The sequence below is a fragment of the Triturus cristatus genome, chromosome 8 (assembly GCF_964204655.1).
Source record: "Triturus cristatus chromosome 8, aTriCri1.1, whole genome shotgun sequence".
NCBI lineage: Eukaryota > Metazoa > Chordata > Amphibia > Caudata > Salamandridae > Triturus > Triturus cristatus.
In genome coordinates this window covers 207,939,802-207,956,671 of record NC_140591.1, presented here as the reverse complement: position 1 = coordinate 207,956,671, position 16,870 = coordinate 207,939,802, and the positions used below count along the sequence as shown (strand labels likewise).

Below are 16,870 nucleotides of genomic sequence, written 5' to 3'. Positions count from 1 at the left end.
TGAGAATGATTTCTGAAGAATTAGAGCCGAACACCCCACTGCTATTTCATTTGGACTATCCCCTTTCCACTGTAGTCTTCTTAGTGTTTCTAAGGTTTCTGTGTTGTCACTTTTGGGTGGAGGCAGGTCGATTATACCAATTAGCTGTGTGCAGTGTTCACTTTCTAGTTCAAACCCATAAGAAATGATCTTAAGTAATAAGCTGAGGGACGCCACAGTGTAGTCGATAGTGGAGCTCGCCTTAGAGGTGATTCTTGTTTTTGCGGGCATTTGGTCCTATCGGAATCTTCAATTTAGGACTCTTAGGCTCATGCTGGTACAAGCAGTGAGGATGGAGGCACCGATTTTAATGAATCTGTTCTTTGTTGGTGCCCACTGGTCCTGAATCTGCCATACGAGGTCTTGTTCTAAGATACAATCATTTACTTCTTGGTTGTGGAACATGTTTTCATTGAAATCAGCTGTTATTATGAATCAAGCAATACTTTATTCCTGCTTCTAGCCCATAAGCATCAAATTCAGATTGACCTCTAGTTTCCATTTTACGGACGCTGCTGGGTTGCTGAACATGTTCACAATAATAAGGGAGTGGGATGCATCCTTGAGCCAACCCACCGATTTTACTATTAGGATCCGAGGTTGGGTTGATTACATCCAGGTTGCCTTAACCTTTAGATCCATTGAGATGTATGTGGAAAGACCTCCCTTTGGGCGTCCCTTTGTAGTATGTTTAACTGCATGATTATTAGATTCAATTAAACTGATCAGGGGCACACTTTCTAGGGCCCACATCGCTTGCAATAGGGTGATGTGATGCGTCCTCCAGAAAGCTTCAACCGTGGTGGATTCTAATATGTTTTTAAACCACCCATATTCCACGAACAAATGTGCAGGGCAGTGAGATGTTCTATGGCCTGGGTGGGCATGCATCGTACATTTTCAAGTCCTCCCTTCGTTATGTTTACTAGGGCCCAAGGCAGACAGCTCCAGTCAGTACCGCGTTTCCCACATTCATTAATTAATGTCTTGGCTGTTGTATCGGTGTCATTTGCCATTGCGGGAATGTATAACCAGGTTTGCCAATTTCATTCCTCGGGATTGAATAGGCTGGTGCATGATTCCTGATTTGTGAAGGTATAACAGTGGTCTTTGTTGTGGGCCTTCTTAGCAGAAAATGTTGATATGCTTCCTCTGCTTGACCACTGATGAGGATACCCCACTTCTCAAAGTGTGTTTTATTTGCCAGTACTTTAGCTATCTCTTGTTAGGCCAGCTGACCAGCTTTATTTTGGCTGTATGTACTTTCCTACTTCCCATGTTTGCAATGAATTTAATGCATTCTATGTCTGTTAACTTGTTATCCTGTGACATTGGGATAATTTTAACTTGCCTAAAAATGTTGCCTGAGTTTAGTATGTCATGGCTGCCCCGGAGGTGTATGTTGGTGTAAGGAACAATTGAGTGTTGACTTAGTTTGATCTTGACACATCTATTTTCTGGGCAGGTTTCATTCTTGGCTTGCTGACTGGCATGCTTTCTTTATGAAGTTTCAATTGTGAGTAACGTCCTGCCGACAACTGGTTGAGCACTTGTTGGTAGTACTTACAGGTAGGGACTGGATGCATCAATCATGAGGTGTTAGGTTGTAATTGCCAGAATAGTCAGTTTGTATTCAACGTGTGATACCAGTCAAAGGATTTCTTTAGCAAACCTTTTGATGGACTGATTCCATATTGATTGGATCCTGGTTGTTAGGCCCTTTTCCGAGGAAGCCTCTTTTGTCAGGTACTGATATGTCACTTGTGTTGATGATGGCCTTATTTTGATAGTGTATTTAGTCCGCTCCCTGAGTGGGCTTAGGCTCTTCCTTGCCGTGATGGTTGGCTATTTGGGGGGTCCTTAAGCTATAAATTTGGATGTGACTGGTGCCGGGAAAGTTATTTTTGGTTGATTTCTCTCCCTCACTTGTCTGTTTTCTCCATGCTTTGTTTTTTGCCAAAACTTAGTTTTTTCTTGTAGCCGCCTGTGTTGTAGCTTGTTTGGGGCCCTGATCGTGAAAGAAAGGGAAAAGGTTTGTGTTTCCCCATTGTTAGCTTGAGCATTTGAGACCTCTTGTATATACTTTAGTATATACTTATATACTTTAGTATATACTTATATGTGTATGTACTTTGTGAGCTCTGGAGATTAGCCTTAGGACGTGTCTGCTTCCGCTTAGGGACTTTTTTTCTGTTCAACTGCCTCTATTTAACTGTCTTGATGAAAAACGACCAACAGAGGTCAGTAAAATACCATAATTGCTTTCTGCTGAGGGTCTTTCCTTTTTTAAATATTTCTGGCAACTGCCTCTATTTAACTTTCTTGATAGAAAACGACCAGCAGAGGTCAGTAAAATACCAGAATCACTCTAGCATTTTCTAGATTCCAGTCCATAGAAATTGTCTTTCACAGGCACCCTAAGTCTATAATATTTTTTCAAATCTTGCATTTTCAGTGATGTGACCACTGAAGGCCCTGATTTTATATTAAAAACAGAGCTTTGGACCATACAATTTCCCGCTGAAAGGCAATATTTCTCTCTATGTGTTCCCATACCTGGTGTGTCACGCAGTTTGGAGCTTACTTTCCCTCCATGTTAAAGAACAGTCAGATCCTCCACAATTTTGCGGTTTGCCACGAAATCGGTACTTTTGTAAAAATGCCACGATTTTTACAAAAGTGCCCGTGAAATCTGCACTTTTGTAAAAATTCCGTGATTTTTACAAAAGTGCCCGCAAAATTGAAGGAATGCAGGGAAAAGGTTGTTACATGACAATGACAAAACCAAACACCCCTTTAGTACTGGTGCATCCTTTCTCTTCATGTAGGCCAGGTAGTTCTCGAGATACATCATATACACAGTCTGCAGTCCAAGTTAATCTTGCTTGTTGTGAATTTTAGCGTCGGATTCTGGGGTAAAAGTAAAACTGCTGGGAACTACTTTATCTAGAAAGCATGTTCCGTCTGATGTCACCCAGGGAGACATTCCGAGTATAAAGTTATTTTATTTTTTATTTTATTCTTTACCGTAGCGATTAGTTTCTTCTCCCCTCAAATGGTTTGGGAAGTTTATTCCAGATTAGCCAAAATAGTTTAATCCTAGTCGAATTAGAGGGGGATATGTATCCATTCTTGAGTAAACAATTTATTTATTTATTCTCATTGCGCCTATTGCATCTTCAACCCTTTGAAAGTGTTTAATTAGCTCGTGCAGTTTTACTGTTTTTAAATACTTTTGTGTAGTTGCTACATTCTTTATTTCTTGTCGGTTTGAATCGTGCACCTGTCAGTGTTAAGGTTTTAGGCTCGGACAGAGCTACCTAATGGGCATCTCCGGTGCCTTTGTTCGCTTTGATGCGCTTACAAACAGATTCTGTAGTTTGCAGGAACTTTGCTCCAGCGCATTAAACCCGTTGCTTGTGTGCCAGTGATTTCTTGGCAGAGGCCCGCCCTGAGGATGCTTTTTCATATGGAATTGGGGCACGCACAGTTCACAGCATTTTGTAAATTCTATGAGGGTCGCATTGGCTGCTCCCTGACGGTCACAGTCCCTCACCACTGCCCCTTCACTCGGCGGTCAGGGGGCCTCTCACCGCATACCAGGGCCCCTGGCCCCACCACAAAGGGGGCACTGACTCTCACTGCCCGAGGGCCTCTCACCGCACTGCAGAGTGAAACCAGAAAATCTGGATAAAATCGTGGCTTCTATGCTGAAATTGTGTGATCTTAGGCGAAATATTTAATTTCACTAAGGTTGGTTCTAGAATGCCATTTCCTATGAGATGCTACCAGGCCATCTAAAGCACATGGAGGATTGCATTTCCAAGGGATAACAGCCTTCACCGTTGGTCTGCTTCCTCTGTTCCATATTTCAGGTTGCCTATTTCAAAGCGGAATACTCTGCTAAAACAGTTTCCATTGATTTAAGGCTGAGAATGAATGATTATGAGTAAAATAAAGTGCCGCATAAATGCCGCTATATTTCCATATTTGTGCTGCTAAATTTCCATACTTGTGCCGCTAATATTGCTAATCCATGCTGCTATATCCCTGGGGGTCTGAAATTCAGCCGACAGGCTAATGTGCTGCATTCCTAAATACATATAAGGTCGAAAAGGCGAGACCGATTGCATTGCAAATGCTTGTTTTTATTGTAGATGTGATGTTCTATCTTGAGTCAGTTAGTTGTGTTTTGTTTCTTCCTTTTTGTAATCTCTTGCATTGGCGTTTTCATAGTTTGTAATTACTTCAGTCTCACAGTGACAGTGAAGTTCGTTACCTGGTTACATCATCCTTATGCCTGTCAGGATCCGATGTGCTGTTGTTAGTAATCCCAAAGCTGCTTTCTCATGAAGTGAGGCGGAATCTTGATTTTCAGGAGAATGCTGCCGTAATTCGGAGGATTTTAGGGCAGTGTCTGCATTGTTGTGGCTAAAAGATCCGTTGGAAAGTGCCTTGGCTGGTACGGGTGAAGCCAGTGTTTTCAGGGGGCATATAGCTTCTATATCACTTCTGCTATGTACAACCATCGCCTTAGCCGTTATTGTATTTCAAGTGTTCTCATGAGTGGGTGAAGTATCCCTTTCGGCTTCCTCCATGTGAATGGATGCTGGTTGTATGGCTTCCTCGGTTGGGATGCTCATAGCATTCTGTTCAGGGGAAGGAGGAAAGTGGTGTGTTTGGAGTCTGGATATTTTGTTTAGTGTACTCGGTGGCTTGATGCCTTCTCCTAGCATATGGGCATGGATGTTTTTTTAAAATTTGACTTGAACTTGTTTATTATGGAATGCAAAACGCTTGGCGGGGAGCTTAACTTGTCTATAAGAGCAGAGAATGAGCATATTAGGGTGTTCTCATTAGATTTAAATGGGGGAGGAAGAGACTGTGCTAATATCTCTAGTTTAGCATTGATTCCTGTGACATATCGCCAGCATGTTTAGCAGCTCTACTTGAATTGCTAGCATTTTTAAATGGAAATGTAAGGCCTCTACAGTTACTTGAGCCAAGGCTAGGAGGGATAGCAAGGGTCTTCATTGGGCATGTTGTCAGTGTTGTTATGGTTGTTGTCAGTACTTGACTGGGTGCAATTCACAGATTCGTTCTGTGATGATACTGTACCTGGTGTCTGTGTATAGGTTTCTAAACACGTTTCTGGGTACTCCGTGTGTGCCGAGCTGGGAAGTGATGATGTGTTTTACTTGCTTCCCCTGATTCATGTTGAGGAGTAATTCCTGGGGGTTCTAGATCATTCGTTTGAGTTTCTACTTGGGGTTCTTTGATTATGTTGATCTATGACGATATTAGGCCCACTAATAGTAACTTGGATTTGGCACCATTGCTCATGCCCCAACTTCCATGTCGGTATGGAGGTGTGCCAGGTCCTTAAACTGTACAGATTGTTTGCTTTTAATTTGGACCAGTTTGACTGCCCCGCTGTATGCGCCTCTACTTTTTGCGTAGTTTTAATGATTGTGAGATACTTCACTTTTGGGGGATGACTTGTGTTGCCTGAATAAAACGGTGGGTGCTCTGGCAGAATGCCATTAGATGTGTAATTGTTTGGGGAATCCGACGTGGGCATTTGTGTCCTCATTGGTGACTGGGTTATTGGACTCTTTCTCTTTCATTTGGAGCTGGCTTATATTCCCAGCTTTCTCTGTCTGTGTAAGACAGCCGGGTTTTGCTGTTGCGGAATAGAGAACTTTTAAAGAAATGTTTGTTGGATACTTTTGGGTTGGGTTGCTCCTGATGTCTGCTTTCTACTGCCTCTTTTGGTACCGCCCTGTAGGTTCGCCATATTATGTTTCTCATGTGTAATCATAAACTTCTGGTACCCAGGTACACCTGCCCACATTTGTTGACACTGGTTACTTTGTGCTCTGCAAGGCCTTAGAATTCTTCCAGTTAGATTGTGCAAAACTTTTAAACTTTGCTGTGGGTCCAGGGGTTATCCTTGTGTAATCTTGGTGGGGCCTGTCGTATCCTGGTGCAGGTAGGTTGTCAGAGGAGTCTCTGTCTGGTGTCTTGGCGTGGGAAAGCTCTGGGAACAGGCATACATCGACTTGGGGTTGTATTTCCTGCTTTGCTTACCTTTCCTTCTATTCTTAGCTTTCCTTCCTTCACCTGCTGCTCCTCTGGTTTTATGAGGTGCTTCGACCAGGTGGGTTGAGAGAGTGAGTCGGTCCTTCCAGGGGCGAGAGGGACAGGAGGAGACTAACTAAGACTCTAACACCAGGCCTCTGTGTCCGATGTGGAAACCCACACAGCCCGTCAGGGGCAATTGCAGTGGAACTGTCATGCGACGAGCAGTAAGCATACAGCGAGTGCAACAGTCTGGGGAGATTGCCTGGGAGCGGCGGATCCTGGTTGAGTACAAGCACACCAATCACTAAGCCAGCCGCTTCTGTGCTACACCGTGATTAACCCTCTTGCCCTTCGATGTCTAATGCGTCAGGCTTGCCTCTAGGACCGACTCACCTCAACACTTCGCTGCTCTCGCCACTTTGCTTTAGGTGGTGCCGCAGCTTGTCCTACTGCCTGCTACCTGTTGCCAGTTGCCATGTGCTGCATGCTGCCACATTCCTGAAATGCGGGGGTCGGGAACCTATGGAGGATTAAGCAGTCTCCTCCCTAGACACCCTGCTGGCTTCCATGACTGTTGGCCAGTCTCGTGGCCTGATCCGTCCTCTTGGGAGTTCCTATTAGATCCTTGGACCACCCTTGGGTCCCCCCCTTGTATCTCCTCCAAAGCGCCATCCGGCAGAGAGAAAAGAATGGCCCGCCACCCAGGGGAGGCGGCAAAGAGTGGAGCGGGGGATCGATAGCTGCAGACAAGATCTGCTGGCTGGGCACTTGGCAGCATCTGCTTGGGATTGTGTAAAAAACTTCAAGATGTTAATTAAATAATAATTATGAATTCATTCAAAGAATTGAGATCAAAGACAACCTGGAGCCTGTGCGCACCAACACCTGTGTACAAGCACAGATTGACTTTAATTATACCTGCATATTGTTCTCAGTCGTTACTACACATGCAGTTTGTCAAACCTATCAGGCAGCACAGAACCCTGTCCGCAAAAGACCTGTTCAGGGCTTCTCAAGAGCTTACCTGAGCTTAATGCCTGCCCATTGCTTACGATTGGCTGGCTTTGTAGTCACCTTGCATTTGCTTGCATGCTATTTAATTGATTTGCTTGTTTTAGCCTGTCTGTCTTGTGTTTTTTTGCTCCCATGGAGGATAGCCCATTTCCCATCTCTTTGATTTGCTTTTTTTTCTCCTTTGTACACTTTTAGGAACTATTTTTTATTTTTGTTTAAGCACTCTGTGAGAGTACATGTGTTTTTCAGCTGTCTGCCTTGAGTGCTTCTACTCCTCCCCACTGCACCCGAAGTTGTTTTTTTTGTGTGTGTGTGTGTGCTTGTTTTGCCCACTTACGCTTGTGGGCTTCTTTGCCCCAATTCCTCGCTCTGCATCCTTTTCTGCCCCCCAACCCCTCCCTCCTATTTGCTTTTCCTGCCGATCCACGACCCTGTGCGGTGATATTTTTCTATAATTCGAAGGCTGCTTTGGTATTGTACTTTGCATTCTTTATCAACAGCAAATACTTTGTGATGTGTCTTTCATTCACAGTTTCCATACAACGTTGCAGCCTTTGTACGGTGTTTTAGATGTCATGTACAAATGTTTACACCTGCCGTGCTTTATGCCCATTCTTCTGCATTATTTTTTTTTAAGATTTCACATTTCAAATAGTTAGTATGCCTTCCCCCTCTCTCTGCTTCATGTTGCTTTTTCTGCTTGTTTCCCCCACTTTGCACCAACTCCCCCCCCCCGGCCTCCTCCCCTCTCTCCAGTTTTGCCCCAATCGTCAACCAGCTCCGCGGTTCGGTCACTTTTTTAAAAAATATAATGTAAACCCTCTTGGCACGCTTGGTGTGATCTTGAGCACACTGCTGGGATCCTGGTAGGTGAAGCTCATTGGTCGAAGTGGGCGGGAACGGCAGGGCACGGCGTGCCCCTACTTCTTTAATTCTATAGATTCCGTTCCCCTACCTTTTTATTTTGAACATGCGTCCCAGAACGTAATAAATATCCAAGGCCTGCAGAGAAGGCTGGCATTAGTGGCTGTTCGGGGATGGGCGGGGAGCAGGGAAGGAAAAGATCTCTGTCTCTTGCTTTCTGCCCAGACGAGACAAGGAAGGTGTCCGCTTCTGCTCTGCCGCTGGCAGCTGCCCCCCCTTTCCTACTCTTATTCCCTCTCTGTCAGTCTAGCTCCTCCTCACTTACCGAAAACCGTTACTCAAGAAATGGTTCTCACCCTCTCTTTCTTGCTGTCGTTCATTTGTTCCCCTGTGAATGGATGCAAAAAAGAAAAACACTTTTGCTGGAAATGCCGTTTTGACATTTTTCTATTCCAAAGTGCAGCCTCAGAAATAAAAGGTTCAAAATATGAAAAATCAATAACTAAATAAAGCAAGACGGAGTGTTCTTAACTGGCCAGATCGGTTTTCTTCAAACCCCAAAAACATTAGCGTCACTTTTCCAGTCAAGCGCTGTTTTCCCCGGTGGGGAAGTTGGTCAAACCTGGAGGTACTGCAATACCTGGTTGATGGGTGGATTGGAAAACAAAATGTGTATGGCGGCTTTGTGTTCACGAATGTGGTCTTTTTAAACCATACTGCTTACGTTTTGTGAGCATATAAGCAGTGGACATTGAAATGGGTCCTTTCTGGGCCCTGTAGTTTTCAGGCAGAAGCACTCACTGATTTCTGAATAGTGAGTGTAAAAGCGTTAAGTTCACCATGTTGTTCCTGCTTGCATTTCGCATGCTTTATTTAATCTTTCATTCCCTATGAGTGTTTGCTTTTTCCAGGATGTTGTTACTTTTTCCTTTTAGGGAGTATATTGCTCTTGCCTAGTACATAATTTGAATTGAGTCGCATCCAGTTGTTTATAGCAGGTCAAATTGGATTGTAGTTGAAGGCAGTGTGAATTTCTCTCAGTGGGGCAGTATGGTGTTCAGAGAGGGAGCGGATGTAGCACTGGGGGCAGAGCTGCCAAATTTAGAACTGGGGAACCAGGTTCAGCCTTCATGAGCAGTCCCCCAGACCACTCTCCTGAGGGAGCATATTTCCATGCTAGACCTTAGAAGGCCCTGCAAATCCGGAAAAGCCCTGGTGTCTTAACACCAGCAGGTGGACCCTAGCAGTGGCAAGTGTGGGTTCACCTTGAAGGCTTACCCACCACAATCCATATTGAAATTCACCTCCAGTCTTGCAGGCAGGCCTACGAAGTAGCGGACCCTAGAGCAACAGTGACTCTGTCACTGAGGTCACAGGATCCCCGGAGAAGAGCTAGCTCTAGGGCAGTGCGACCGGTGTGACCGCAACGGGTGCTGACTTTGAGTGGGGGCGTTGTATATTATGGTTTTAAAAGCACTTGCTGCCTCCTTCCTGGCCCACAGCAATTTTCGGCAATAATAAAAATGTCATGATAACTCCGGTGTATAAAAGTCTTCCTAGAGCGAGATCGGAGTTTTGTCTAGTGTGAGTTTTGACTCATGGAATGATAGTGCAGAGGTTTTTTTTGTCTTTTTTTAAATTAATTTATTTCAATTTCAGATTCAAAAAGAACACATACAGATGGTTATGCTGTAGTAATTGATGACACATTAACAGTTCGTACACTTGGGGTGGCAGGAGATATCGACAATGAATCCGATGACAATCGTAGACACACAAACACTTGATAGTAATCAATCAGGTATACAATGTGGCAGTAGAGGATTACAGTACATTAATGACATGAGCAATCAGACATCAGTGATAGTCAACAGGTATGCATTAGCGGGCCCCAAATATCACAAGGTTTGGAAATACTTGGCAATACCTCAGCATAGATAGCGCAGAGGATTAATGTGCCTGCTGCTAAGAACATGTACCATGCCCATCACAAAGTGCATATATTGTAAATAGGTCAGTCGGTTACTGCTTTTGTCAGTAAGATTCTTTTGCTACTTGAAGATTATAAGTTAAAATCCTAACAAATAACAGTGAGCTATTAACTTTCAGCTTAGAGCTGCATACAGACTGCAAGGTATAAACTAGAGCTTTATGGTTTTTTTTCCCTAAGCCTTTGATTATCCTAATGTTGCAAAAAGTGTTCATTTGGATAGAAATCAATAACGATTATTAAAGTGAACCCCAATCATGGTATTAAGTTTTAAATTCTGAGTTTGTGATTCTCCGGATCAATCACTATTAAACTATACTGCCTACTAATATGGTTGTCATGTGACTCCTACACCTTGTAGTCCTTTGTCTTATGTAACATTTCCCATACAGTGATTTACACACGTAAAATTGATTGTCTCGGTGTATATTGCTGACAACAGAAAATCCATGGCTCGGAAACAAATGGCTTGTGCTTCCACTTTTAAGCATATTTGGGACATTCTGCGATTAGAAACATATCCCACTTTGTGAATTTATTATAATGTCAATAACTCATATTAATCGTTAAATAATCATGTGTATCCATTGGTTGAATTACATAACATGATAAGCTGTAACTGGTCAGTGAAATGCCAAACACATACTAAAGATTGGGATGTTTAGCAATCCTGGCCACACCTCTAACTCCGCCCACTGATCCAATCATCAGGTTATTCCTGCCTTCTGATTCTCCGCCCACGGTTCCCCTACTTTTTTTTCCCCACTTCGACCACTGGTGAAGCTGGAGATGTGCTTGATTCCTCCAATGTGCGCTAGGCGGCCATTTGCAGGCGTGGTCACGCGCTGGATGTTTTCAGAAGCGCCTTCCTCTTCGCGCCCCTTTTGCCGAAACCCTTTTCTCATTTGCTGCGTCCAGACACGGTCTTTGGTTACCCTAGTTTTGCATTCTCACAGCACACTTCATATTTTGACCTACCAAAACATTTCTTCCAAACATTAGTTCCACACACACGAGGTTATCCCGCTTTTGAACCATTTTTAATGACTGAATATTACTGTGTATTATTGCCATCCCTTTCACACGCAGGCTTCCCCTTCATGGCTCCCCAAAGGTGTGAAGTTGTACTTGTGCTCAGGGCCGGTCTGGCCATAACGGGCATCGGGCGTTTCCCGGGAGGCTGGAAGGGCGGGGCCGGTTTTGTTACTGGGGGCTGGTTTTGCAACAGTGCTGCAATATCATTCCCCAGTTACAAAATCAGCAGTGCTGGGGGCTGGTTTAGTTAAGGAGCAGTGCTTCACACTTGCACCCTCGCCCACACCCTGGTCCCAATGCCCCCTCCCTTTCCTGTCTGCTGTACACACTTTGCACATTGTTTCTTTCTTACACACTCTCACTCCATTTTCCTACCTTCCTTCTTCTATGTCTCGGCCCTGCTCCTCTCTTTATAATTATTTCACTCAATGCCTCTTCCAAGCAGTCTAACGCGTTCAGCTCTTTCCTCATTTTCATGCCTTTAGCCCCTAACAGTGTACCTTGCCCATGTTACACAGGCACATCTGCTTTGCCTTTTTTCTCTGATTTCTGGTACTTTCCCATCTTACCTTATTTTGTCTTCCTCTTTCCCTTGTGTCTACCTTTAACATGAAATTGGCCCTCCACCCTCGTGTCTTCTGTGCTCCTCCCTCCTGATAGGCACCTCCAGGCCTTTCCTAATTGTACACACCCATCTTTTCATAGGCACTCTGTTTGCTCCTTTCCTCATTTTACGTCACAGCTCAGCTTTACATACTATAGACACCCGCTGTGCCATATGGACACTGTTTGCTTCTCAGATAACTTAAAATGTCATTGTATTACAAGTATCCGTGTGCAGATAATGTATGTTCCCTAACAACTAGAATTAATAACTTCTGCACTTCACATTTCATCATTTATTTAAATTGCAAATATACTTCAATACATACATAACAATTATGCATCAATATTTGATATCTTCTAAACTTACTACCTAAATACAGTTACATATTAAAACATTCATTACCACATGCATACATTCACTTACAACTCAATCACACATTCATTCCAAGAATAATTGCAATTACAACAATTCACATTTCTAGAGTTATCTGACGCATCCTAAGCATTGAAATATGGCTCCCCTCACGACCACTAACTGTCAACATTATTACATACATTTCCTGGCTAAAGTCCTTAGGGTGAAGCCCTACAGTGGGAGACTGGTGGTAGGTGGAAGTGTCAATGTTCTGGCCCCGATTTTATTTGGTCTTTCAGTAGCTCTTGATACTGTATAATATCCCATCCTCAGTGACCATTTCAGTGACATGTCTTGTGCAGCGCACCTCTTTCCTCTCCAGTTGGACCCGATGTACTTCTGTATGGCTCTCCTAATATCATCTGCCCTGGATTCAGTTGTATGCACATCCTTGGTGGCTAAGGTCCTCTGGTACTTTTCTTAGAGTTTCCTGGTTGAAAAGACAGAACCGTAGGCATCAAATCTCTTTGGTTTTGATCTCATCCCTATGTAAATCCCTTCCTATCCATCTTCGGTCACCAAGTGAGCTTCTGAGATTTTGGAACCCTCTAAAAATTGTACTCGTAGACTTTCATCCCTTCATTACTTCATTACCCAGAAACCTTAACAGGTGTGTGCTCACTGCATGCAAGCTCTATTATTAAAATATTTCGGATTTAGTAGCACTCTTGATAGCATATTGTAACATTCATTTGCGTTTCAGTAGTGCAATACCACCTCTATTGTGGCATCATCGAAACATTACTTTGTCCAAGAAAGCATTCAGGGATTTGGAGCTATTGATAAGTGGAGTGTTTGGTTATTGTCACTAATATGTATTATAGGGTAATACATGGGATTCAGGTAAATGCCGGAGTCTTGACTGGAAAGATGTTTAGCAAGATAACCTTAACCGATATATTCACTAAGTATAATAGAATTCGTCCATCTTTGGACACAGTGTGTGACTCTTTTGAACTTTGTGAAATTTCGAGGCATGCAATCATTTGGAAAAAAAATACTTTTTTTTACATGCAGTGTGTTCATAGTTGCAATACTTGAAGACTTGAACAGTGGATTCAACCTCACATTTTCCCTTTGTTTGACAGTTTCTGAGCCAGACCGTCTACGACATACCATTCCCACCGGTCAACTATAAGGATGAAGTGGATGAATTGTGCATTGCAGTAACTGTCCTTTCAGAAGAATGTGAAAGCAAGCGACCAAGTGAAGAGAGCGCAGATGCATGTACTAGGACAGCTGAGCGGAATCAGGATGCCCATGAACCTTTTCTTTCCTGATCGCACCTGTGAATGCTATACCCCATTATATTGCACTAAGTGGATACAAGAGCACCAGATGTGGACAGACGGAACTCAGCAATCCTACTTATTGTACTGACTCCAAGCTGAAGTACAGGGGTAAATACAAGGATGCCTGCTTTCAATCCACATTGAAGGTCGCCTCATCCTGAGTATGTCCAAAGCCAGAAGACTGAAGAGAAACTCTGCAAAAATCATGCACTACATTTGTAGACCAACTTGGGTTTTTTCCTTTGCATGTTCTTAATTTCTAAATATTTTCCTCATCTTGGTGCTGATGAACATCTAATTCATCATTGGGTTCAGTGCTTTGTGTACACTTTTTATGAAGTGTTCTTAAAAATGACAACCAGACCTAAGCTGATTTTGAAAAACCTTTAACGATGCGCTTACTTCACAAAGCATTTTTATCCACGAGACATTGAGTCCTATTCCTGGAAATCCATGAGAAGGTTGCACCCAAGTTGGAAGCAATTGATTTTCAGGCAAATGTAGTGTTTTACTTGTCCATGTTTAGGTACACTTCACCTCATGTTTTGCATTTCAGATATCCAACGTTGTGTCCCTATAGGTGCGGATCCGGGTCTCATTTTCAGAATAATCATCAGCTGTGTAAATGACTTCCGCTGCAATTTATTTTGTGGTTATCATGAAACCCTGGCACAGATCTTGCCTTCCTGGACTATTGCTCATAAGGCCTGTCATAAGTACTTAAGTAAAGCCGATTGTAAAGCAGTATCTCGAGTGTTAAAAACGTTCTATGTAGAACAAATGACAAATTCTTTATTTTAATGATTTGCAGTGTGTTTTGATATCCCATGCATAGTCTATAATCCAATGTGGAGGGGGGTGTGAATGACAATTGCAATATCTTTGATCTTTCGTAGTCTTTAATGTTCTATTAAAAATAGTTGTCAATAGCTCATTAACTGAAGGCCACGGCTGGTTGGGAGCGATTACATTTCTGACAGTCTTGCAGCATGTCTTTGAGGAAAATACCCAGGGCAGAACTTTACCTATCCTGAGCCTCTCCTCTGCTCATGCGTATGTTATGTTGATGCTATTTATAGAGTGCACAACCACAGACATTTCTTGGTGCTGGGATACATTCCAAAAATTTAGCGTGGACAGCAAAATAGCATGAACTAAAAGATGCTGGAGAGGTTAGTAGGCCTCCTACCTGGCACACCAGTGTCAACTACAACGTCTTAAGTCAAGTGGAAGCATCTGAATGCCAGAACAACTTGGCCCCTTGTTGAAGGTTCAGCGAAGGGAATATTTTAACTACCTCAAAATGTACAAGGTGGGGCTGTGACATCCCAATCTGTTACATTTGCCGAAGATAGACAGAAATAAAATCCCTGTTAGCGCAAGTCTCCAAAATGATTAGTTAAAATTAAAAATATAAAAGGAATGCGCTAAATATTAAACTATTAGTGTTAGAGAACACTGGTTATTTGTTATTTATGCAATAAAATTCAGCATCCACAGAAGTTGCCTGCCAAACCGGCATCGCCACATTATGAATCTTACATAATTGAATGTTTTATGAAAAAATTTGATGGGAGTTGTCAATAGCTCATTAACTGAAGGCCATGGCTGGTTGGGAGTGATTACATTTCTGACAGTCTTGCAGCATGTCTTTGAGGGAAATACCCAGGGCAGAACTTTACCTATCCTGAGCCTCTCCTCTGCTCATGCGTATGTTATGTTGATGCTATTCATAGAGTGCACAACCACAAACGTTTCTTGGTGCTGGTCTTCTGGTCGTTCCTGAATGTGAGCTAGTCTGCTCTCAAGTTTTGCAGCTGTAATCTAAAAAGTTTTCTCTTCCCTCCACCATCAGCAGAGCCCCATTGATGAATCCATACACTCAAGGGCAGGCATATCAGCTCAGTTTGGAAGCCATAAAGAGGGAGACTATTACTACAGACCTCATGGACTGTCCTCCGGGCTTTACACATAATTCTACGAACAACTAGTACCCACGACAGAGATGGGATACTTCTAATGGCAAGCAGTGTACACATGCCCTACTGTGCATCTGTGTGGACGCTCAGTGAGGCCTACACATGGCTCAGTTAACTTGGGAATTTTACAATTGTGCCTTGAACGCTGTGGCTATTTAGGCTTCTGGCTAATAAAGTCGAACACTACCGATATAGCAATAGCTTTAGACAAGCATCCCTTGCGGTGATAGAAGAGGAATTTGTACCATTCAAGGCAATGATTAAAAGCAGTCACGTTTTGGTAGTGAGTTTTTATCCTCCCTCGTTTCATGTTGGTGGCTCAGTGGGCTAATGCATCCACTCAAGATTCTGTGCTTGACCTCAGTGTCACAGGTGTAAATCCCGGTGGGTCCGCTCAGACTTCCATCCTGCTGAGGTTGATAAAACGAGTATAACTGAGCTGGGTAACATTAAACATCTGTTATTTCAGCAGGAAGAGACTCAACACTTGGGTGAACATGCACTTTACAAATACACATCTAATGTTATGTTAGATTAAGGCAGTCGATTTAGAAGGGATTGCAAAAATGGGATACATTCCAAAAATTTAGCGTGGACAGCAAAATAGCATGAACTAAAAGATGATGAATAGGTTAATAGGCCTCCTACCTGGCACACCAGTGTCAACTGCAAGGTCTAAGTCAAGTGGAAGCATCTGAATGCCAGAACAACTTGGCCCCTTGTTGAAGGTTCAGCGAAGGGAATATTTTAACTACCTCAAAATGTACAAGGTGGGGCTGTGACATCCCAATCTGTTACATTTGCCGAAGATAGACCGAAATAAAATCCCTGTTAGCGCAAGTCTCCAAAAACAATTAGTTAAATGAAAAAAATAAAAGGAATACGCTAAATATTAAACTATTAGTGTTAGAGAACACTGGTTATTTATGCAATAAAATACAGCATCCACAGAAGTGGCCTGGCCAAATCGGCATCGCCACATTATGAATCTTACAAAGGGCCAATTTAATGTTCTATTAAAAACTTTTCTGACAGATGTCAATAGTTCATTAACTGAAGGCCATGGCTGGTTGGGAGGGCTGGAGGATATATAAAATTGATTTTTAAACTGCTCTTAACATTTGTAATATGTGTTTTTAAAAACAGCAACAAAGTTTTGACTTCACAATTTGTGCTATCGTATATGTTAATAAAAAGAATACAGTTTGTGTATGTTTACATGGATAACTTTTGATAAAATGTGAAAAATGGTTGATAAAACTGCATATAAATAAAACTTGGATTTAAGTGTGTTGACCTGGCGTTTCTGAGATACTGCCACCATTTTCTGTCCACAGCCCAAAGAGGACACAAGGTAAATTACATATGCAGTGTACCAGTGCAAAAAAGCACAATTTGTATTGCTTGTGTGATACAGAATGGGGTAAACTGATTTAGGTCTAGTTCACATTATGGAAGGTATTTTTTCTACAGAGCAAAAATGGAGTAATGAAATTGTTAACCATAAGTTATATGTACATCATTTCAAATGAAAAACAGATGTCTTAATATA

The 16,870-nt window shown here is 42.6% G+C and overlaps 1 protein-coding gene across 3 annotated transcripts in view; it reads left to right on the top strand.

The window, feature by feature from the left end:
* The window catches only part of IL10RB (interleukin 10 receptor subunit beta), a 248,194-nt gene extending 231,584 nt beyond the window's left edge, over positions 1-16,610 (top strand). For all 3 annotated transcript variants that reach the window (XM_085621381.1, XM_085621380.1, XM_085621379.1), the window contains one exon: positions 13,136-16,610. In XM_085621381.1, coding sequence (XP_085477507.1) covers positions 13,136-13,327 — 192 coding nt within the window. In that variant the 3' untranslated portion in view covers positions 13,328-16,610. The remainder of the gene's footprint in view (positions 1-13,135) is intronic.
* Positions 16,611-16,870: the final 260 nt, after the last annotated feature.